The 22,761-nt window shown below is 43.9% G+C and overlaps 1 protein-coding gene across 4 annotated transcripts; it reads left to right on the top strand.

Annotated features, from left to right (window-relative positions):
- The first annotated feature begins 92 nt into the window (after nucleotides 1-92).
- On the top strand, nucleotides 93-22,461 carry LOC128823056 (zinc finger protein 419-like). 4 transcript variants are annotated; one of them, XM_054005110.1, is made up of 7 exons: nucleotides 94-847; nucleotides 1,620-1,735; nucleotides 5,319-5,351; nucleotides 12,311-12,420; nucleotides 13,127-13,253; nucleotides 19,741-19,854; nucleotides 21,611-22,461. In XM_054005110.1, the coding sequence occupies exons 2-7, from the start codon at nucleotides 1,633-1,635 to the stop codon at nucleotides 22,360-22,362; spliced, it is 1,239 nt and encodes a 412-aa protein (XP_053861085.1). In that variant the 5' UTR covers nucleotides 94-847; nucleotides 1,620-1,632; the 3' UTR covers nucleotides 22,363-22,461. The 4 variants fall into 4 exon arrangements, with proteins under 4 accessions (XP_053861088.1, XP_053861085.1, XP_053861084.1 ...); XM_054005109.1 differs by having other exon boundaries at nucleotides 95-847; nucleotides 1,623-1,735; XM_054005112.1 differs by having other exon boundaries at nucleotides 101-847; nucleotides 1,623-1,735; nucleotides 21,614-22,461.
- Nucleotides 22,462-22,761: the final 300 nt, after the last annotated feature.

Genomic DNA, 22,761 nt, shown 5'->3' with positions numbered 1-22,761 from the left:
AGTGGGGGAGGTCCAGGTTGGATATCAGGAAAAACTATTTCACTAGGATGGTGGTGAAACACTGGAATGCGTTACCTAGGGAGGTGGTGGAGTCTCCTTCCTTGGAGTTTTTTAAGGCCCGGCTTGACAAAGCCCTGGCTGGGATGATTTAGCTGGGAATTGGTCCTGCTTTGAGCAGGGGGTTGGACTAGATGACCTCTTGAGGTCCCTTCCAACTCTGATATTCTATGATTCTATGATTCTATGCAGCATTTCTATAGGCACTTTTGAGCCCTAGACCCCACAGCACTTTACAGAGGGGTCAGGGGCATTATCCCTATGGGAGAAATGGGGAAAGTGAGGCAGGGGGAGAGGCAGAGCCCTGCCCAAGGTCACACAGTGAGTTTGGCAGTGGCGCGAGGGATGGGTCCTGGGAGTCCTGGTGCTGCAACCCCAAGACTTTCTCTCCTGCCTGTAAATGTCTGTCTGCATTTGCACTTCAAGGGTGACAGCCCCCCCACATGCCATGGTCTTGAGCCAGGCCTAAGGCCCCACTGCCACCAGATTAATGGGTTTAGTGGGGTCAGGGGGCTTGTGGGGCTCTCAACGCTAGCGGGAATTTCACTTTCAATGCAGCAAATATTTTCTTCCTGTAAAATGCCTGGGGAGAAACTTCCCCTTGTGGCGATCTCTCAGCAGGGATTCGTGGGGCTGCTGACGGCAGAAGTTCCTGCTTGGGGGATGGCAGCTGCTCTGGGAACATGAACCCGAGTGTCTGAAGTTAGACTCCAATGGTAATTCCCCTGCAAGTCCTCTGATGGCCTCTTTTTTCTCTCCTTCTGCAGGGTGCCAGGAGCACTAGGAGCAGGTGAGTCCCCGGCTCCATTTCCCTCCTCCTCATGTTCAATTACGCTTAGAAACTGCACTGGATACGGAGCTCCTCCCTGCCCTTGGAGTGTGACACGCCGGCTTAGAGCCTGGGATTCTGTGTCCCCTACTGGCTGCCTCAGTAAGGGGCAGAGCCTGTTACTCTGACAGCTAATGAGGTCACACCAGGGCTGTCAGACATATAGGCCAGACCCGGTCTGTCTGACGTATTTATGTGGCCACATCATGTATTCAGAGTGTGCAGAATCTCAGCTTTCAGTTTTTTTAAAAAGTAAGTTTCTAGCCCTCCTGGTAACAAAGAAACCCTCCCAAATGGACACGGAGACAATGTTGCCTTCCTGAGTCTGCAAACAGCCTGAAACACCAGTTCAGAGAGGCGTGAATGCCCTTGTCCTCTCTTAATCTCATTGCAGTGACAGTTTAACATCAACATTCAATATTCCATGGCTGATCACTTGAGCAGGTGGGAGGGGGCAGGAGAGAAACCTTTGAGGGGTGGGAATAGGAAGCTGATGTAGAGAGGGAAGAACAGAGGAGAGACACAAAGACAGTGAGGAGAGAGAGAGAAATGGAGAAAGGAGGGTGGGAGTAGAAAGGAAACAAACCAAACATTAGAAATAGCAGGGACCCTAATTGTGTGAGGAAGGGGGCTGAGTGATACTGATCATGAAAATAAAGGACTTAATAAAGAACAGTAACAAATTGTTGGTATGGGGATCCGGCCCATTTCTCACCCCTCCTCCTTTCCCCAGCAGGGAGGATGGGATGTTTCAGAAGCCTAAGCTGGGGTTTGCAGAGCTGGAGAAGAAACTCAGCGATTTCTCTCTGAAAAGCGCCCACTTGCGGGAGGTGCTGCTGGGATTCAAAGGTGAATGGGAGTCCGGGACTGTTGTCTTCTCTGGTTAGAGTGACCCTTGCCCTGGGGAGGAGTCGGGGACTCTAGTGATGTCACTGATCCTGGGCTTCATCTCACAGCCCAAGCTCAGCAAGTCGCCCTTCCCCATGGGAGTAGCTCTGTGGGGCTGGCTCTGTCTGCAGCAGCTGCATTATCGACCTCAGTCTGTGTGACCATCTTGTAGCTAACAGCAGTTACATTAATAACGCTGCTCTACAGCCAAAATGCTTCTGAAATAAATGTAGTCAAACTTTACTAATTCTGGGTCACTGAGAATGAAAATGATGCTTAAAATTGTTGATTGGCTCTAGTTTTCAAGATATGCTATTGGGTCAGTATATACGACCCTTGACTTGGGAATGGCGGAGGATAAGTGAGTTATAAAGGGAAGGGATCTCAATTTAAACCAGAAATGACTAAAATACATCTTTGACTGGATCTATGAATAAATCTATGACTGGGTTTGGACAGTACTTGCTTTTTAGGCAAAACAATGAATGATGCAATCTGAAGCTGGTATTGCGTCATACATGATATGAATTGCATCATGTTATTCCTAGAAGTCATGGATGATGCAATCATAACGAAGCTTACATCACTCTGCTGAACAAATTGCCCTATATCAGCTCTAGAAATCATATAGTGTCGTGCTCTCTTATTTGTCAGTGTTTGATTTTGCAAAGGGACACATTTCTGTGTAGCCAAAGTGAGCAGAGATGCCTCGTACTTGTGTGAACAGTGCAGATAACTTCTGCTATGTTTGTGGTGAAGTGACTTTTACATCACAAAAGCGCAGTATAACCACTATGGTTAAGAAAGCCTATCACCTTTATTTTGGCTGCAAAATTGGAGATCAGGACAAGAGGTGGGCCCCACACATATGCTGCAACACTTGTGTAACAAATCTTTGCCAGTGGTTGAACAGGAAAAGGAAATCTATGCCTTTTGCAGTGCCAATGATTTGGAGAGAGCCAACAGATCATCCCAGCAATTGTTACTTCTGCATGGTGCCTCCAGTTGGGAAAGGTGTGTCAAAGAACAAAAAGTGGACTGTGCATTATCCAAACATTCCATCAGCCATACGCCCAGTACCCCACGGAGAAGGACTGCCGATTCCTGATGCACCAGAATCATTCTCACTTGAGTCAGACAAGGAAGAGGAAGAGGATGAAACTTCTGGTCCTGAACCATCAATGTCACAGGACCCACATTTTCTCCCGTCCTCCTCCTCTGAACCACACCTCATAACACAAGGTGAACTGAATGACCTTGTCAGGGATTTGGAACTACCCAAGAGTAAAACAGAGCCGTTGGGCTCCAGACTACAGCAATGGAATTTCCGGGCAGGTGATATTAGGGTTTCCATGTTCCGTGACCGTCAAAAGGATCTTGTCCCATTCTTCTTCATGGAAGGTGATCTTGTAGCCTGCAACAACATCGATGGTGTGATGGCAGCCCTCAACATCGTTCCCGATCCAGATGAGTGGAGACTGTTCATTGATTCATCAAAGACGAGTCTTCAAGCTGTTTTACTGCATAATGGCAATGTTTTGCCATCAATTCCAGTTGGTCATGCAGTCCATATGAAGGAAACCTATGACAACATGAAACAACTTTTGAGGTGCATAAACTATGAGTAACATCAGGGGCAGCTTTGTGGCAATTTGAAGGTTGTTGCTCTCTTGCTTGGTCTGCAGACTGGATACACAAAGTACTGCTGTTTTCTCTGCGAATGGGATAGTGGTGCAAGAGATTCCCACTACATCAAGAAAGATTGGCCATTCCGACAGTCATTGGAGCCTGGGAGGAAAAGTGTTCAGCATCCACCACTTGTTGAATCAAGGAAGATTTTGTTACCACCCTTACACATCAAGTTGGGTCTGATGAAGAACTTTGTCAAGGCCATTGACAAAACACAAGCAGCTTTCAAGTACCTCCGTGGAAAATTTCCAAGGTTAAGTGAAGCTAAGATAAAGGAAGGTGTCTTTGTTGGTCCTCAGATTCGTGAACTTCTTCGAGATGATGCATTTGACCATGCACTGCGTGGCAAGGAAAAGACGGCATGGAAAGCCTTCCAGTTAGTGGCAATAAATTTTCTCGGAAACAACAAGGCAGACAACTACAGGTTGTTGGTGGAAAACCTCCTCAAGGCATACAAAAGCCTTGGTTGCAACATGTCACTAAAGATACATTTTTTGCACTCTCATCTAGATTTTTTTCTACCGAACTGTGGAGCAGTGAGCGATGAGCACAGCGAGCGATTTCACCAGCACATTGCAACAATGGAGAAACGCTATCAGGGCAAATGGAGCCCATCAATGCTTGCAGACTATTGCTGGACAGTGACAAGAGATGCTCCATTTAATGAATACAAGAGACAAGCCAAGAAGCGCCGAGTAGACACTGAATAGGACTAAACTATGTACATAATAGTTTTTTGCCTTTTGTTTCATAATAAATTTTATTTATATAACGCTTTTGCTGATTTTATTGTTACATAAACAGGACAGGTGAAATATTATCATGTAAAGCAATCATAAACACATGAAAAGACCTAGCTTTACAATTTATGATTAAATGTCTACTATCTACACAATATACATAGACATAAAATATAAAAACTTAAATATCTTAGAAACAGTAGCCAATCAGTTGTTTTAATTGTCATATTTGAATTCAGCACATCAAAATACATAATAAAGAGCCCATTTTATCTCTGAAGCAGACAACGTCTCAAAAATTGTAGACCAGTGTAACTAGGGCCCTACCAAATTCATGGTCCATTTTTGTAAATTTCACGATTATAGCATTTAAAAAATCTTCAATTTCACGGTTTCAGATATTTAAATCTCACGGTGTTGTAACAAAACGTGAGTATGTATTTTAAAATGGCAAAATATAAACATGTAAAGGCCTTAAAACTCAGCGTTTCTCAAACTGACCCCAGGCTATTGTAGGGGGTTCACGGTATTGCCATCCTTACTTCTGCGCTGCCTTCAGACCTAGGTGGCCGGAGAGCAGCGGCTGTTGGCCAGGTACCCAGCTCTGAAGTCAGCGCTGCCGCCAGCAGTATAGAAGTAAGGGTGGCAATACTGTGCCCCCCCACAATAGCCTTGTGACTTCCTTTTGGGGTAGGGACCCCCAGTTTGAGAAATACTGTGTACTTTTGTATACGTTTACCCTATAGTTTAGGATACCTTTATAGTACACCTCTACCCCGATATAACGCTGTCCTCAGGAGCCAAAAATTCTTACCGCGCTATAGGTGAAACCACGTTCTATCGAACTTGGTTTGATCCACCGGAGTGTGCAGCCCCCCTCCCCCCCCGGAGCGCTGCTTTACCGCGTTCTATCCGAACTCACGTTCTATCGGGGTAGGGGTGTATAGAGTAAAAGTGCACAAAAGACCAGATTTCACAGGGGAGACCAAATGTAATGGTCCGTGACCCATTTTTCACAGCCATGAATTTGGTAGGGCCCTATTAATAACTATTGGGAACCTCCCCTGAATGCAAGGGCCTCAATTCTCACCTCTCCCGTCCTCTCCTTCCCCTAGAGACCCTGCGACTGGAGCTGGGCAGCGACACAGGTACGTGTCTGTCTCTGACGGGCCATGGGGAGATTTCAGACCAATAACCATGTTAGCGACGGCATCACGGCCTCCAGCCCCCATGTGCACCTGGAAGCTGTGGAGCAATGCAAAGCAGGGTGAGCCCTGAGACTGATTCACTCTTGCTGTGACGTCTGACGGGGATTCAGAGCGAATCCAGATCTCAGGGGGGTGTTTCCCTTTGGGGACAGGAACAACACCCTGAATGGTGTAAAACAGGATGAGACAAGAATACACTGAACAATTGACTGCTGCATGGAGCAACCAAAAATGGTACTGGAGGGGTGGGGGCATCAAAGTCTCAGGAGCAGGGCCTGGAGCCCAGCTGTATCCTGTATTGACTGACCCTGAATGGGAAATCAAGCTGCTCTATTGTGCACAGAGTGACTATGAATGGGAGGAAAGTGCTACATTGTATATAGGCCAGTGTTGAGGGAACTGCAAAGTATCTGTGTGTATAATCTGTGTCTCAAACTCTTTTCACATTGGCTTTGCCCCCCCCCTTTTTTTTTTGATAAACACTTAAAAGCATTTAAGTCAACAGCTTATTGTTTACACCCGAGTTAGTGTTTTCACCTGGGATTTTGTCAGGTGATGTAAATTCCCATGGCGTTCCGTTTAGTGCACTTTTTTGGGGCAAGTGTGTTAATTTTATTATTGTTTAGTGGCTCTCAGCCTTTCCAGACTACTGTACCCCTTTCAGGAGTCTGATTTATCTTGCGTACCCCCAAATTTCACCTCTCTTAAAAAGTACTTGCTTACAAAATCAGACATAAAAATACAAAAGTGTCACAGCACACTATTACTGAAAAATTGCTTACCTTTTCATTTTTACCATGTAATTGTAACAAAAATCAATTGGAATATAAATATTGGACTTACATTTCAGTGTGTAGTATATACAGCAGTCTAAACAAGTCATTGTCTGTATGAATTTTTAGTTTGTACTGACTTTGCTAGTGCTTCTTATGTAGCGTGTTGTAAAACTAGGCAAATCTCTAGATGAGTTGATGTACCCCCTGGATGATCTCTGCGTACCCCCAGGGGTACATGTACCCCTGCTGAGAACCACTTGTTTAGATGATTTTACTTATTTGCATGTGAATAATTTTGTACTATGTTTTAATGAATGGTTAATTTATGGGTTTGACCTAATTGGTTTGTTAGTGCAAGTAGTTCACAGCATTTGTTTTGTTTTCTTTTAGCATTTTGGAATGTGTAGGTACGCCAGGTACAAAGATATAACAGGAAGTTACTTGTCACATAGTTTTGATTTGTACCTAAAATGAAAGTCGACACATTAGTTTTTACAGCTGACTTTAAGGCCAGTACAGCAGCAATTTCAGCATAATGACTTGTGCCAGGAATTAGTTTAAAGTGTTGTAAGATTTTTTGGGGGGGGGTTGATAATATATTTTTGCGCTAGCACGCTGAACCCTCTTTTGATTAAATGAATAACTGTGTATGCAATGGGTAAATTGGCACAAATTATTTTCATTATAAGATGGATACTGCAAACTTTGTGGGCAAATAAGTTACTTTTCTTTAAGTATTGTTTTAAGATTACTGTCCTGATGTTGATGTAGTTGGATTAATTTTGTGCCTTTGCAAACTGTTTTTAACATACATCATTTTTACTCTTTCCTCCCCCGCCCCCCCACCTAGAATTTAGGAGATTAGTTTGACACTTGACACTTTACTTCAAAAGTTTGATTGGATTTTAGTTATTTTAAAGACTGGTAGTTAATGTTACTAGTGACTTTTTTATTATTTCTTTTTTATAGTGAGAGTATTTTTTTTTACGGCAATTAACTTTTTGGTTCCATAATTAATAGTTTGGGGTTTTGAGGGTTTTTTTTATAATACACAGCAATCATACTGTGTTCTATACATGCAATCTTTAAATAACACTTTTTGCTTCTTTGAGGGTAAATTAAGACAGGGTCTTGGATTAATTGTTTTTTATTTATTTTTTTTAGCCTGATTTTGTGTAGGTTCCTAGTTCCAATCCTGATGTACTCGTAGTAGTTTACCAAAGTATACTCTGGCATATTCTGGGATGAATTGCAGTAATTTGCAGGGTCACAGAAAACTATGTACTTCTGATATTTTTAAAAATTCATTAGAATTTGCACTTTATGAACTTGGGGGTCATAGACCATTAGAGGAAATTTTAAAACCCAAATAATTTACTCTTTTTTTAATTGTCTTTTTACTAAAGACAGTTTTGACAATCATTTTTAAGTTGTTTTAGCACATATATTGGTTGGGTTTTTACATGATTTTTAGTTTTACTAAACATTAAAACATCATTATTATTATTATTATTATTATTATTTGACATTAGGTAAAGCTTTGTGAATGAAACAATTAAATTTGGCGACATTTTTATTCCCAGGACATTTCCCCCCTCCCCCCCAGGTATATTGACTTTATTTAAAGCAAAAGCTAGCTTATGCTGGTTTTTTTGGAACTACTTTTAGGGTTTAAAAAGTGTTCACTACATTTAAGAGGTGGTAAAATACTTTTTTTTTTTTTACTTAGCTTGGCTACGTTTTGATTTATAAATGGAATTTGTTACCAGTTTAGGAGCATTTGTTTAGTTGCTTATAATGAATTGTTAAAATTTGATTTGATTAAGAAAAACTGGCCACAAGGGTGTATTCTAGATCGATAGATAAGATATCTTTCTCCATATCTATCAAAAAATAAAAAACTTTGCATGGATTTTTCAGCAGCTAACAATACAATATTGTTCTATATACACTAGATTTGATTTTGAAGTGGTTTTTAATTTTACTTTGTGGAGATGTTTGATTTTTTTTTTTAAACAATTCAGGCAGGTTTTATAAAACAGACATTTTGGAATTATTTTTTTAATTCTGTGTTTTCTTTTTAGGCTAAACTATTGCCAGTTTTGTTAATTTATTCACTCGCTTTTGAAAATTATATGCTGCTTTTGGAGGATGAATTTTTTTTTTAAACTTTACCTAGTACATTAGATTGTTGAACTGATATTTTACATTAAACAGGACTTTATTGATTTTTTATTTTTTAAATGTAACTCATGTTTGCCCATTAATTAGCTAGGTGTAGGGAGAATTTTTTAAAATAAATCCTAAATTGAAAGGAAGATACTGCTTAACACATACCCTCCTTGATAACGTTTTGGGGGGTTAGTTTTTAACTTTACCAATCATGATGACTGATAGAAAGGCAAAAAGCTTGTCCCATGTGGAAGATGACAGACACAATACCTACATTAAATTGTGGAGAGGAATTTTAATAGTTTTAGACAATGGATTATTCACTAAAATAAAGGCATTACCCTCCTTAAAATTTAAGAGATGAGTTTCTGGTTTTTTGCGGGGGTGGGGTAAATGCTAATATTAGGCTAGTTTCCTGGAAACATGGAGTGGAATGTAATTAGCTGTAGGATAACTCCACGCTTGTCCTTTCTGAGTTAGTGTGTTTACAGGGAAATTTTTCTGCAATGGGTTGAATTTCTACAGAAAATTCACCAACTACATGTGCTACTTCTGGAATTGTTTCACCAGATTTTAACAGACCTTTGGTAGGTTTTAGGGTTGTCCTTTAAATAGGTAAAACTTTGTATTAAAAAATCTCAAACTGTCACCATTTATACCAGTGAATTTGTTCCTAGGTAAGCTGGGTATGGTAGGTAGCTTTGTATTTGAGAATTTAATTTCCCGATTAAAAAGTTCCTTAAAACTGTGGTCTTTACATTGGGGATGTTTTTGATCTCCAAAGTAGGTTTGCCTTAACTTTTTATAAAACTTAGAAATACCTGTCTTTTTTGTTTCAATATTATAAGCTATTTACCAGGCTGTGAGGGAGTTCTTAAATATGCCATTCTCTCCTTAAACCAAGCCATATTTGTATAAAACTCTGCTGACACTTTGTTGATAAAGGTTTATTTTGAAACCTTTTTAGTGGACATTTGTTTTGATACTGTAACTGTATTTTATTTGTCTGTGAAAACTAACTTTTTTTGCCAGGTGTGTACTGTGGCCTTTCTTTCTTTCTTTCTTTCTTTCTTTCTTTCTTTCTTTCTTTCTTAATAGTTAAGCACATGTAAACATTAGCATTTTGGATTCTATGGATTAATTTTTGTTGTTGTTTGGTTTAAATATGAAATATTTTTACTAACTACTTTGGAGTTGCTTTTGTTTACTGTTTGTATTGTTATTACCGGCGTGCTTGCATTATTATTATTATTATTGCTAATTATTTTAAAGATTTTTCAACGGTTTTCAGAGGACACAAAGGTGACACAAGTTTGCTTTTTTGCTGATTTTTAACAATGTTACATTGTCCTGGCACCACTGTATTTTTTAAATTAACTTTTCTCTTAAGTTTTTTAGCTTTTCTTTCAATGTCATTTGAAGATTTAAATCATATGTAATTTTTTAGTACCAATTTTTTTTTGCTTTTTTAAAATTATTACATTTTATTTTAATGATTACATTAAACTAATTTTAGTAACTATTTTGCACTTTTAATGGTAGTAACGCTAATTGTTGTTTTTCTTTTTATTAAGTTTATATAGTCTGTTTTTGGTGCTTCTTTTTTTAAGACTGCTACATTTTGTAACAGCTGGTTACATTTGTGAATGGCTGGTATAAATTTAAAAAAAAAGGCTGAGCTTTTTTAACACTTATTTGAGAGTTTAAGTTAATGTATTTAGAGGGTTTTTGACTTTTTTTAAATGGATAGAAGTTATTTTTTATTTGTGAATTGTTTAAATTTGTTAGTAATGTATGTACATTTTTAACTGACTGTTTTTAGCACACTATTTAACTCTTGCGACACAGACAGTAGCTGATTTTTTACACTTTAAATTAATAAAACAGTTATTAGTAGCTAATTTTGTTAAAACACAAATTTAGATGTTTTTATGTTTTTACATTATTCTTTTTAAAATAGATATAGATTTTTTTAATTACATTTTTTACTCTAAACTTATTTTATGCTTAAATTATACCTGAAAAGAATTTATATTTAAGATAGAATCTTAAAGTTTTTTCTAAGACATTCCTATTCATCCATTGTGATCGTTAATTTATGGGAAACAGCTTCAGCAGAGCTAAAACTGCTAGAATTATTTAAAGGAGTTGCACCGGAGGGTAAAGGCACAGCGTCAGTGGCTTCTGGGGTAACGGGATACGTTTCGTTATTAGTCTTGCTTTTTTATGGGGTCTTTTTAGAAAATAATGTAACTTACAACACTTAAACTTTAAGAAAAACAAACGGGATATGTCTACAGCCAAAAATAAAAAATGCAAATTACAATCACTCATCGCGGGGAAAGAGGGAATATAGGTCAAAACAAGGACTATCAGAAAGACAGTATTTCATTTTGCTTTGTTTCTTCTGACTTGGGGTTGAGAAAGTGAGATGGTTCAAGATGAGATGCAATGATGGCAGATTGGGGTGCACTGGGAAATGACTTGTCTCCCCAAGTCTCTTTTTAAGAACCTCCAAAAGTAGTAAAAGAGAGAGGCATAATTCATTTTGTTTCCTAACTAAATCTATTTCTATCAGGACAGACTTGGCATAGGTAGCCTTGTTCCCATGTTTTCTTGCTTACTTCACATATCCATAGTATGTGGGGAAAAATTGGAAAGAGTCCAGTGGAGGGCAACAAAAATGATTAGGGGACTGGAGCACATGACTTATGAGGAGAGGCTGAGGGAACTGGGATTGTTTAGTCTGCAGAAGAGAAGAATGAGGGGGGATTTGATAGCTGCTTTCAATTACCTGAAAGGGGGGTCCAAAGAAGATGGATCTAGACTGTTCTCAGTGGTCGCAGATGACAGAACAAGGAGTAATGGTCTCAAGTTGCAGTTGGGGAGGTTTAGGTTGGATATTAGGAAAAACTTTTTCACTAGGAGGATGGTGAAGCACTGGAATGGGTTCCCTAAGGAGGTGGTGGAATCTCCTTCCTTGGAGGTTTTTAAGGCCCCACTTGACAAAGCCCTGGCTGGGATGATTTAATTGGGGATTGGTCCTGCTTTGAGCAGGGGGTTGGACTAGATGACCTCCTGAGGTCCCTTCCAACCCTGATATTCTATGATTCTATGATTGCAGGGGTGGGAGGGAACCCAGACATAGGTGTGGGCCAAGTCTCGCAGCTGGAGGGAGAGGAGAGGGGGAAGGAAATAGATAAACTGAAGGAGAAGTAAGTGGGGAGAGCGGTGACAAGGTCCCAAACTGGTCCAGTTATAGAGTCATAGAGTTTCAAGCCAGATGGATCCACTGGATCATCTGGTCTGACCTCCTGTGTCACAGGCCACCAACCTGACCCACCACCTGCCTACTAAACCCAACAGCTGGAGTGAGCTCAAAGTATCACAGCCCACAGCAGACTAGACTGTTATGTGCCAGAGGCAGAGAATGGTGGGTGCGGAGTGAGATGCTTGAGGCCCCTGACAGGGAAACGATTACCCCCACCCAGTGTCCCATCTCCAGCCGCGGCTGTCCCTGGTGCTTCAGAGGAAGGAGATAAAAACAAAAAACCTCCCAGAATACATTGGGGTGGGGGGGGGGAGAGAGACGACATCCCTTCCTGACCCCTGCCATTGGCCGTCTGGAAGCCTGAGCTTTAGGAACATGAGACGTAGACCAGAATCACGTAGACCAGAATAAAACTGGAGAGGGGAATGCAGCCCAAAAGAATTCTGGGCAGCAGGTCAACCAGTGGGTCTGATGCAATTCCATAGAATCATAGAACTGGAAGTGCCCTTGAGAGGTCATCTAGTCCAGTCCCCTCCACTCATGTCAGGACTAAGTATTATCTAGACCATCCCTGACAAGTGTTTGTCCAACCTGCTCTTAAGAAAAATCTGTCGGTAGGGAAAGAGCCAGGAGCAATCGTGATGTGAAATGCATTAAAGCCCCTTCTGAAATCTCCCCAGTCCCCCTTCTCACCCTGACAGGCTGCAGAGTAACACCCGCCTTAGGCTCCCGATGCTCCCATCCTCCCCGGGGACGAGGAAGGACAATGGCTGCAATGGAGCCAGTCCAGGTAAGTTTTCTGAGGGAGTTGCTGGTGGGTTCGTGCTGCGGGGGGGCAGAAAATACAAAGGAGGTGCGATTTGCTTGGGAATTCGGTCAAGAGGTGGGAGGGGGCAGGAAATCCACAGGGTGGAGAAAGGGATGGGGACAGGATGTGGCAAACCTGCTGGAACTTGTTCAACCTGGGGCCTGGATTCTAGGAACAGACCTATGGGAGGTTGGGGTTCAAATCCCCGTATTAGTGGAACAGGAAACAAACCCCTTGGCCTGAGCTGGGGAAATTTACCAGATTACTAGTGCTAGAGCCTCAACCTACTAACCAAAGGCTTCTGAGCAACATGAAGGGGACACCCAGCAGAGGGGCTTAGGGGAGATGCCCCATCCCCTGACATCCAGCTGTTGGCAATGGGGAGGGGGTTGGGATTCCTACCAGGGGGCCTGGAGCCTGCTGGGGGCCCCATCTCCTGTATCAGGCTCTGGCTAGTAGGTGTGTGATGAATGTGAAGACCCTGCTCCTGCTGTCTACTGGGAAGTGCGAGAGATCCTCTCTTTCTCGCCTCACTCTGAGGCCTGCTGGCTGCTCTGAGCAGGGTGGAGGAGGGACCTGCTGATTGTGAGCCTCCCAGCGCTTCCATCTGCTAGGTTCTTCTCCCCCGTGAATAGTGGGGTTATGATTGGGGCAGCAGGTACTGAGTGTTGGACTCTTGCTCTTTCAGGGGCCAGTGACCTTCGAGGAGGTGGCTGTGTATTTCACCAGGGAAGAGTGGGCTCTGCTGGACCCCGCTCAGAGAGGCCTCTACAGGGATGTCATGCAGGAGAACTATGAGAATGTGACCTCGCTGGGTAAGGATTCCCGTCCCCTCGGTTCTTGGAAGGGGAAATGAAGAGTTAAGGGTCATGTCACCCCCCAATGCCATCCCTACTCTGTCCTGTTTCAGTATCACCCCAATATGCCAGTGACACACAAACTATCACCCTGCCCTCCCCTGCTACAGAACGCTCTGGGAACAGAGCAGATGCAGTATCGCACAAAGTCTAACAACTTCTCTTTGTGAAGGCAAAACTGGGGTTTAAGTCTGGCAGAATGAAGAGAAGCTGCCTGCCACTGGCCTGCACTCCAACACTGAGCCTACTCCACACACACCAGCACACACTAGCCAAGTGAGATCACCTCTTTACCAGCATAAGCACCAATGTGCATCGTGCTGTGAAAGTGGGAGGGCTTCTCCCACCCACATAGCTACCGCCGCTCATTGGGGTGGTTTAATTATGCAGAGCGGCTACACAAGAGATCTTACAGCAGCACAGTTGCCTCACTGTAAGCTCTCTAGTATAGCCATGGACTTAGTTTGGCTGATTTCACCCCTAAGGGTGTAGCTCTGCACCAGGATGCTTGTGCAATAAAACAAGACTAAGTTTATCAAAAAACGGTTATTTAGGTAACACCAAGGAGAGGGAATTGGGACAGAAATAGTTACTAACAAACCCAAGTTAAAATACGCTTCTGAGACTAAAGCCTAACTTCACTAACTAGGTTTTTTTGTTCAAAGTCGTTTGCTCCCCACGCTCCTCCTTCCAGCGTGGCCGGCCAGTGCTTAGCCAGGATCCAACACAGCAAAACCCAGAGCACTTGGTTCCTGTGTCTCCTGCTCAATTGTCTTTTTACCCACCTTAATTCCCCCCGAAATGTCTCTGTTTAAAGAGCCAGTATTGCTTCCTCCTGTTCTTCCCTTTCTGTGCGCTTCCTATCTCCCTAGTCGTTTGCATGTAAATGGCTTTTCCGTTGTTTTGATTCCACCCTGGTTAATTTACATCATTGTTAGGGGCTGGCTTTCCCTTCACCCTCCCCTGCTTCTTGGCCCGCAGACAGAAAACAGAAGATCAGCAGTCCGAAATGCAGGCAATGCAATGTTTATTGGCATTAATCAAGCATATCCATAGTTCTACACGCCGGCAGAGCCTTTTTCCCAGTGTCCCAGTTTCCTCTTCCTTAGAAGGCATAATTATACCTGCAGTGCACGCCCTTGGTCCCACTGCTTACAATGTATGGTCATGTTCTGTTTTGGAGGGTCGTGAGTCTGGGGGCTTTGGTACCATCTCTTCTGTATCCCATGGGAAAGGTAAGGAGTGAGGTTGTGCTTTGGTCAGAGACAGGCATTTCTTTGTCTTTCAGTGTTTTTTATACCTTCCACCCCCAATCTCCCCTCCCCCACCCGACTGGTTGCTTGACCTTATCTTGGGAGAGGAGTTGAGGCAGGATGGGGGGAGGGATAGCAGTGAGTTCAATCCTTGGGGATTTAGTTGAGGATTGGTCCTGCTTTAAGCAGGGGGTTGGACTAGATGACCTCCTGAGGTCCCTTCCAACCCTGATATTCTATGATTTTAGGAGTGTCCTTCAAGTGTACACTCCTATATTACACTCCCACTCGCCCAGCAACACTTTAGCTCTATCTCTTATCACCCCATCTGCTTGTGGTGTCTTTGTTCTTCATTCACACATATTAATAAAAATACAAAATTAATAAGAAAAAAAATATCAAATGATCCAAACAAGACCCAAACTTCTATCTCAAGCAAATATACAGGCCTGAATATTACATTAACATCACTAACGCTCCTAGCAATCATCATTGAATTTGTTCTGCTGGTCGGGTCATTAGCTTCCCCGGCTCGGGCCAGGTACTGGTGGGGAGTGTGACGGGAATGCTGTTGCAGACAGGTAGCCAGCTGCCTCCGCTCCTGTCCAAGAGACAACTTGTTTCTCCATTTGTCTGGTCACAAACTCAAAAGCATCGAGAGGCGAGTATCCATAATTCCTCATGTGGTGTTCAGACAGACATTTCACAATGATAGTAATGACCAGCATATTGCAGGCTTTCAGACAAGACCTTGCTCTATTGAGCACTTTTACAGTACAGTAATATTGCATACCATCAGATGCTACCCTTGCTTTGGGGTTCAGACCCCCCCCGATTTCCCCCTGGGGTTGTCACAGTGCCACGGTGAGTGATGGGCTAGCTGCATCTCTGTCCCCTTCCTCATCTTTTTGAGTTCCTCTCCTCTGAGGTCAGATCTTGTGCCTTTCTGTCTCCTGGAGTGGAATTCAGCAATTCTTCTTCTCCTAAACCAGGCCCTGGGCTACAGTACCCTCTGTGCTTATCCAGCAGGTCAGGCTGAGTGCGGACACCTTTAGTACTTCCCTTCAGGAGTCTGAGATCAGTGACAAAAGAGTCTTCTTCAAACCAAAGAAGTATTTATTATGCAGTGGAGGAAAAAAGATTTGAAAATGGTCTTCATGCCTGCCTGGCTGATCATCCCCTGATGGACACCTAGGCAGGTCTAGCTTCTTCAGACATCCCATCAGGGTAATTTCTTTGTCTCTTTCCTGCAAACAATTACCTGAACTGGCTATCCCACCTGTGACGGGATCCCCGGGGTGCAGCGTGGGACGGCTGTGCCCCCTTAACTCTCCAACCTGGTCTGTCTCTTGCAATGCTTTGCTAGTGACAAGCAGCAAACCCCTCCAGGCCCTGCTATCACTCAGCACAACAGCATGTGGAGCCCCACACCCAACTAGATTGCATGAATGCTCCCAGAGTCACTCATGAATCACAAAGAGAAAGGCACCAGAGCCAAACCCTCCCAGCACTGTACCCTCAGGAATATACCCTCCTGTACTGCTCAAGACGAGCAGTGCAAATTTATTAATTGATTCACCACTTCATTTCATAACTGTCAGGGTGGTTAAGCACTGGAATAAATTGCCGAGGGAGGTTGTGGAATCTCCACCAGTGGAGATTTTTAAGAGCCTGTTAGACACACACCTGTCAGGGATGGTCTAGATCAGTGGTTCTCAAACTTTTGTTCTGGTGATCCCTTTTGCAAAGCAAGCCTCTGAGTGCGACACCTCCCTCCCCCCAGCTTATAAATGAAAACTGTTTTATATATTTAACACCATTATAAATGCTGGAGGCAAAGAGGGGCTTGGGGCGGAGGCTGACAGCTCGCGGTCCCCCATGTAATAACTTTGCAACCCCCAGTTTGAGAACCCTGGTCTAGCTAATACTTAGTTCTGCCATGAGTGCAGGGGACTGGACTAGATGACCTCTCAAGGGCCCTTCCAATTCTATGATTCTATGCGCTTTCCCTGCTCCCTCCTATTCCTTACTGCTCTGAACCCCACCAGCCCATGTGCGACATCTTCTCGGGATGTCCAGAACTGTAGGTCATTGTCTTCTCCTCCTGCCACAGCAAGAGAGATGTGCTGGAGTTAATCTGTGTATCCGCTCCCAGTCTTTAGCCCCCACAAAGAAACTCCTCAGGGTTCTGCCAGCTCTCACTTTGCCTGGCAGGTTAACCGTTGGTGTACACCTTTCCTCCAACTCCCCTGACGCACCCCCTGTAGTGTCCAGCTCCTGTCACTGGACACTCACAGAAATTACCAGGTCTGGTGCCCCCAAAGGGGCAGCACCTGCAGCTTGGAAGGTTACAACTCTGGAGCGGGTCCTTTATAACAAGGCAGCACTGTAATCTCTTCATAGGGAAAACAGATATAAGTTTATTCACAAAAAACAGACTCTGAGATTCAAATGGGCAGATTCAAATATGCAGTGAGCAAGGGTAAAAAGAACTGAAGTAGTTACAAATAAAACAAAAGTATGCAGTAAAACCTCAGAGTTACAAACACCAGAATTACGAACTGACCGGTCAAGCACACACCTCATTTGTAACTGGATGTACGCAATCAAGCAACAGCAGAGACAAAAAACAAACAAACAAAAAAACGCAAATACACTACCGGGCTGTGTTAAACGTAAGCTTACTGAAAAAATAAAAGGAAAGTTTAAAAAAAGATCTGACAAGGTAAGGAAACTGTTTCTGTGCTTGTTTCATTTCAGTTAAGATGGTTAAAAGCAGCATTTTTCTTCTGCATAGTAAAATTTCAAAGCTGTATTCAGTCAATGTTCAACTGTAAACTTTTGAAAGGACAACCAGAATATTTTGTCCAGAGTTACGAACGTTTCAGAGTTACGAATGACCTCCATTCCCGAGGGGTTCAAAATTCGGAGGTTCTCCTGTATTGTGCTTTCTAGAGACCAAGATTTAAACTTATCAAGATACAGTCCTTGTCCACTGCTTTATCTTGGCCTCAAATGCTGGTTTCCGGTCAAACCAGGATCCAGAACATTCACAGACCATCCACTTCCACTAAGGGTGTTCTTCGGTGAAATGGATAACAAAGGGGATTCTTTTTCCTGCCTTTTATAGTCCAGTAAACCTCTGAAATGTATCCTTTTGAAGAGGGCTATCAGATAAGACTCCTCTCCCACATCACTTCTTCTCTGGTGAGCTGGTGCCATGCTGCCTTCACATCCTCATGTTAACTTGTTTCTCCTCTTTACTTAATTTGCACATGTAGGTCCCATTGTATTTAGCTCGCAATGCTGAACTTAAGCCACATCTACACTAAGGGCTGGTCTACACTGGGGGGCGGGGGGGATCGATTTAAGATACACAACTTCAGCTATGAGAATAGCGTAGCTGAAGTTGACGTATCTGAGAACGACTTACCTCCTGTCCTCACGGCACGGAATCGATGGCCGCAGCTCCCCTGTCGACTCCGCTTCCGTCTCTCGCCTTGGTGGAGGTCTGGATTCGACAGGGAGCGCGTTCGGGGATTGATTTATCGCATCTAGACAAGACGCGATAAATCGATCGTGGACATACCCTTACAAGCTTCCAGTGGCATAGCTGTACTGCCGCCAGAACACTTGTGTAGCTGCGTTATGCCAATGGGAGAGAGCTTTCCTGTTGGTGTAATAAAACCAGCTCAATGAGCAGCAGTGGCTATGTCAGCAGGAGAGCGTCTCCTGCCAACAAACTTCTGTTGCTCAGGGTGTGGGGTTTTTTTTCACATCCCTGAGCGACCAAAGTTTTGCCTACATAAGTTCTAGAGTAGACATGTAGGACAGAGACACCTTCCCTCCTGTCTGGAAGAAACTTGTTTCTCCCTTTGTTTGGTTAGACATTAAAGCAAAGGTCCCCAAATTGTGGGGCTCAGAGGAATGTTCGGGGGTGGTGGCCTGGGCCAGTCCCCATGGGGGGCAGGGAGGGAGTGCTACCCAGCCCCGCACCTAGCCGTGCACCTGGGCCCCTGTTGTGGCTCCATTCCTGGCCTGGGGCCAAGGCTGGGAGTGGGGGAGGAGCAGAGTCACACCCAGCCCCTGCCATGGCTCTGCTCCCACCCCCAGCCTCGGCCCCTGGTCACAGCTCCAGCCTTGGCCTCAGACCCACCCCCAGCCTTGGCCCCAGCCTTGGCCCCCTGTCCACATTCCCACCCCCCTGCTCCCGGCCTGGGGTGCAGGGGCAGACAGGGGAAAAGGGGGGGTGACCCTCAAAAGTTTGAGGACTAGTGCGTTAAAGCATAATATCACTAGGTACACATTATTCCTCATATAGCATCAGTGCACACATTTCACAATTATCTGAATCGTAGTACTGGAAGGGACCTCGAGGGACCATCTAGTCCAGTCCCCTCCACTCATGGCAGGACCATTATCTAACCCATCCCTGACAGGTGTTTGTCCTGCCTGCTCTTAAAAATTTCCAATGATGGAGATTCCATAACCTCCCTAGGCAATTTATTCCAGTGCTTAACAGGAAGTTTTTCCTAATGTCCAACCTAAACCTCCCTTGCTGCAGTTTAAGCCCATTGCTTCTTGTCCTATCCTCAGTAGTTAAGAACAATTTTTCTCCCTCCTCCTTGTAACAACTTTTTATATACTTGAAAACTGTTTTCATGTCCCCTCTTGATCTTCTCTTTTCCAGACTAAACAAACACAATTTTTTCAATCTTCCCTCATTGGTCATGTTTTCTAGACCTTTCATCGTTTTTGTTGCTCTTTGCCGGCTTTCATTTGATGCCTTACGAAAAACTTTTTGAATAAATTCTATTAAACCAGAGTGGGTTTGTCAGACCTTATAGGTGTTCCGGACACAGAGGAGTGAGCCACAATTGGGCCTCCGTGTCACAGCTTGCTTGCCTATTCCATCTTCCCTATGACTCTCTCTGGATGTCTGTCAGTGAGTTCCCCTCTGAGTCTTCCCTTTCCGGGACAAGGAGTTGCCTTCTCTGTGTTTTCAGGATCCTTTCATGATGAGTGTCTGGCTGTGTGTTCCCAGCAGATATGGGGATAGTTAAACCCCTCCTAAGCACCTTTGATCGTTTGGGGAGCTGCGTTACAATGGGCTGTTAAAATAATATAACTTTTTTTTTGGAATGAATGAAATTAATTCACCTGACCTCGCTTCTTTTCCTTCCCCTGAGCAGGGTTTCCTGTGTTCAAATCCGATGTGATCTCCCAGGTGAAACAAACGGAAGAGCCAGGGGCCCCAGCTCTCCAGGGCTTAGAGGAAAGAGAGATTCTGATGGCCACCTGTTCAGGTGAGGAATAATGAAATCCACTCAAAAGCTGTCAATGCCTGAAGGAAAGAGCTGGGATTCCCTACAAAGGCCTTGTGAGTGCTCCGAGTTCAGGATTGTCCCCAGCAGGTGTCAGATCCTCAGGGCAGCTATCGCTCATGGCTTCCTACCCATCCTGACTCTCACCTGGCAGTAGCTCCCTCCCTGGTCTCCCCTCCCCTGAATGTTTGGATGGGATGGAGGCAGACTTCATCCCCTTCTCTGTCTCCTATGGGGAAGAGTTTGGGGAAATTCAGTTCCTGGTTATTTTTTTTTCTGTCTCTCCAGCTTATTTTGCTTAGCTCTCTCCTTTTCCGTCCCTGTTTCTGTGCCCTGGTCTACACAACAGAGTTAGGCTGGTGTAAGCTGCCTCATGTCAACCTAACTCTGAAAGTGTCTGTGCTAAAATGCAGCTCTCACCCCACTGAGCCAACTTAAATGACTTAAATAATCCCAACTATACATATAAAGCGATGGGGTCTAAATTAGCTGTTACCACTCAAGAGAGATCTTGGAGTCACTGTGGGTAGTTCTCTGAAAACATCCACTCAATGTGCAGCGGCGTCAAAAAAGCGAACAGAATGTTCGGCATCATTAAGAAAGGGATAGCTAATAAGACAGAAAATATCCTATTGCCTCTATATAAATCCATGGTACGTTCACATCTTGAACACTGCGTGCAGATGTAGTTGCTCCATCTCAAAAAAGATATGTCGGAATTGGAAAAGGTACAGAAAAGGGCAACAAAAATGATGAGGGGTATGGAACGGCTTCTGTATGAGGAGAGCTTTAAAAGACTGGAACTTTTCATCTTGGAAAAGAGATGACTAAGGGGGGATATGAGAGAGGCCTATAAAATCATGACTGGTGTGGAGAAAGTAGATCAGAAATGTTGTTTACTCCTTCTCATAACACAAGACCTAGGGGTCACCAAATGAAATTAATGGGCAGCAGGTTTAAAACAAACAGAAGGAAGTATTTCTTCACACAACGCACAGTCAACCTGGGGAACTCTTTGCCAAAGCATGTTGAGGAGGAGGGTTCAAAAAAGAACTAGATAAACTCATTGAGAATAGGTCCATCAATGGCTATTAGTCAGGATGAGCAGGGATGGTGTCTCTAGCCTCTGTTTGCCAGAAGCTGGGAATGGGCAACAGGGGATGGATCACTTGATGTTTATCTTGCATCTGAAGAAGTGAGGTTCTTACCCACGAACGCTTACGCTCCCAATACTTCTGTTAGTCTTAAAGGTGCCACAGGACCCTCTGTTGCTTTTTACAGATTCAGACTAACACAGCTACCCCTCTGATACTTGATGTTTACCTGTTCTGTTCATTCCCTCTGGGGCACCTGGCATTGGCCACTGTCGGAAGACAGGATACTGGGCTAGATGGACCTTTGGTTTGACCCAGTGTGGCCTTTCTTATGTTGTAAGAATTCCCCCTTCGCGAGAGGCGTGGTGCTTAAGTCGATGTAATTATGTCGATGCAGTGCCAGTGTAGACACTGCATTGCTTGCATTGACTGTTGCTGCCTTTTAGAAGCCATCCCACAATGCCCCACGCTGGCTGTTAAGTCAGTGCAAGCGCTCCTGGTGAGGACGCGCACTGCCGACGCAAGGAGTGTAGCGTGGACATGCAAAAGCAATTTAATTACTGCGGTGGATGTACGTTGACAGAACTTAGGTTGACTTAATTTTGTAGCGTAGACTCGTCTTGAGGTTTCTTTCTCTATCCCAGCAGGTGATGGGATGCTGAGTGAGAATATGGAGCAGAATCCTCACCAGGAACATGCTGAGCAAGTGGAACCACATGGGGGATTACTACAAGGCTCCCAAGGGAATGTATCCAGGCATCATGTGCAGGGAAAAGCCTGTGAGAACTGGCATAGGCCAGAGAGACAGCAGGAAAGCCAACCAGGGGAGAAAGTGGGTAAATCCCCTAATTGTCAGGAAACTCACAACAACTTCAAGGAAAGCACAGCCCAGCAGAGAATCTCAACGGGAGAGAGACCCTATAAATGCACTGAGTGCGGAAAGACCTTCAGTTTGAGTTCAAACCTTATTAAACATCAGAGGATCCATACAGGAGAGCGCCCCTATGAATGCGGAGAGTGCGGGAAAACCTTCACTCACAGCTCACACCTAACTAGACATCAGAGAATGCACACTGGAGAAAGACCCTATGAATGCTGTGAGTGCGGGAAGACCTTCCGGTACCGCTCAGACCTTATCACGCATCAGAGAATCCACACGGGGGAGAGACCCTATGAGTGTGGTGAGTGCGGGAAAAACTTCAGTCAGAGCTCAAACCTTATTAAACATCAGAGGATCCACACTGGAGAGAGACCCTATGAGTGCTGTGAGTGCAGGAAGACCTTCACGCGGAGATCAAACCTTAATGCACATCAGAGAATCCACAAAGATGCAAGACCCTATGAATGCTTTATATGGGAAAACCTCCACACTGAGCTCACACCTTATTACACATGAGAGAAACACCTTAAAAACCTTTTCAAAGCCTGACAAAAGTTGTTGGGTTTTTTTTGTATGTTTGTTTGTTTTGTTTTTGCCTTAATGCTTTTGTTAATTCCCACCTAATGATCTTTAAGGATATTGGCAGAATTATCTTTACTGTGGTCTCTCACCTCCCCAGGTGAGTTGTCCACTTTTCTGTTTTGCTGTTTTCCCTTCTTTGGGATGAACACAGTGGTCCTCTCTATCAACTCCTATGAGTCATGGGAGAGTGTGTCTCTCTTGCCGGGAATGTCCATCAGCCAAGGTGAGGGAGATAAGGATGACCTTGATTAGCTACATTGAAGCACAATCTATGTGGGCCTCATCTCCACTAGGTTTTTCCCATGCAGTTAGCTAGCTCATGTTCGCTATCCC

Source organism: Malaclemys terrapin, chromosome 15 (assembly GCF_027887155.1).
Source record: "Malaclemys terrapin pileata isolate rMalTer1 chromosome 15, rMalTer1.hap1, whole genome shotgun sequence".
Classification (NCBI taxonomy): Eukaryota; Metazoa; Chordata; order Testudines; family Emydidae; genus Malaclemys; species Malaclemys terrapin.
The sequence above is the reverse complement of the archived record's forward strand: the minus strand, read 5'-3'. Positions and strand labels throughout refer to the sequence as shown.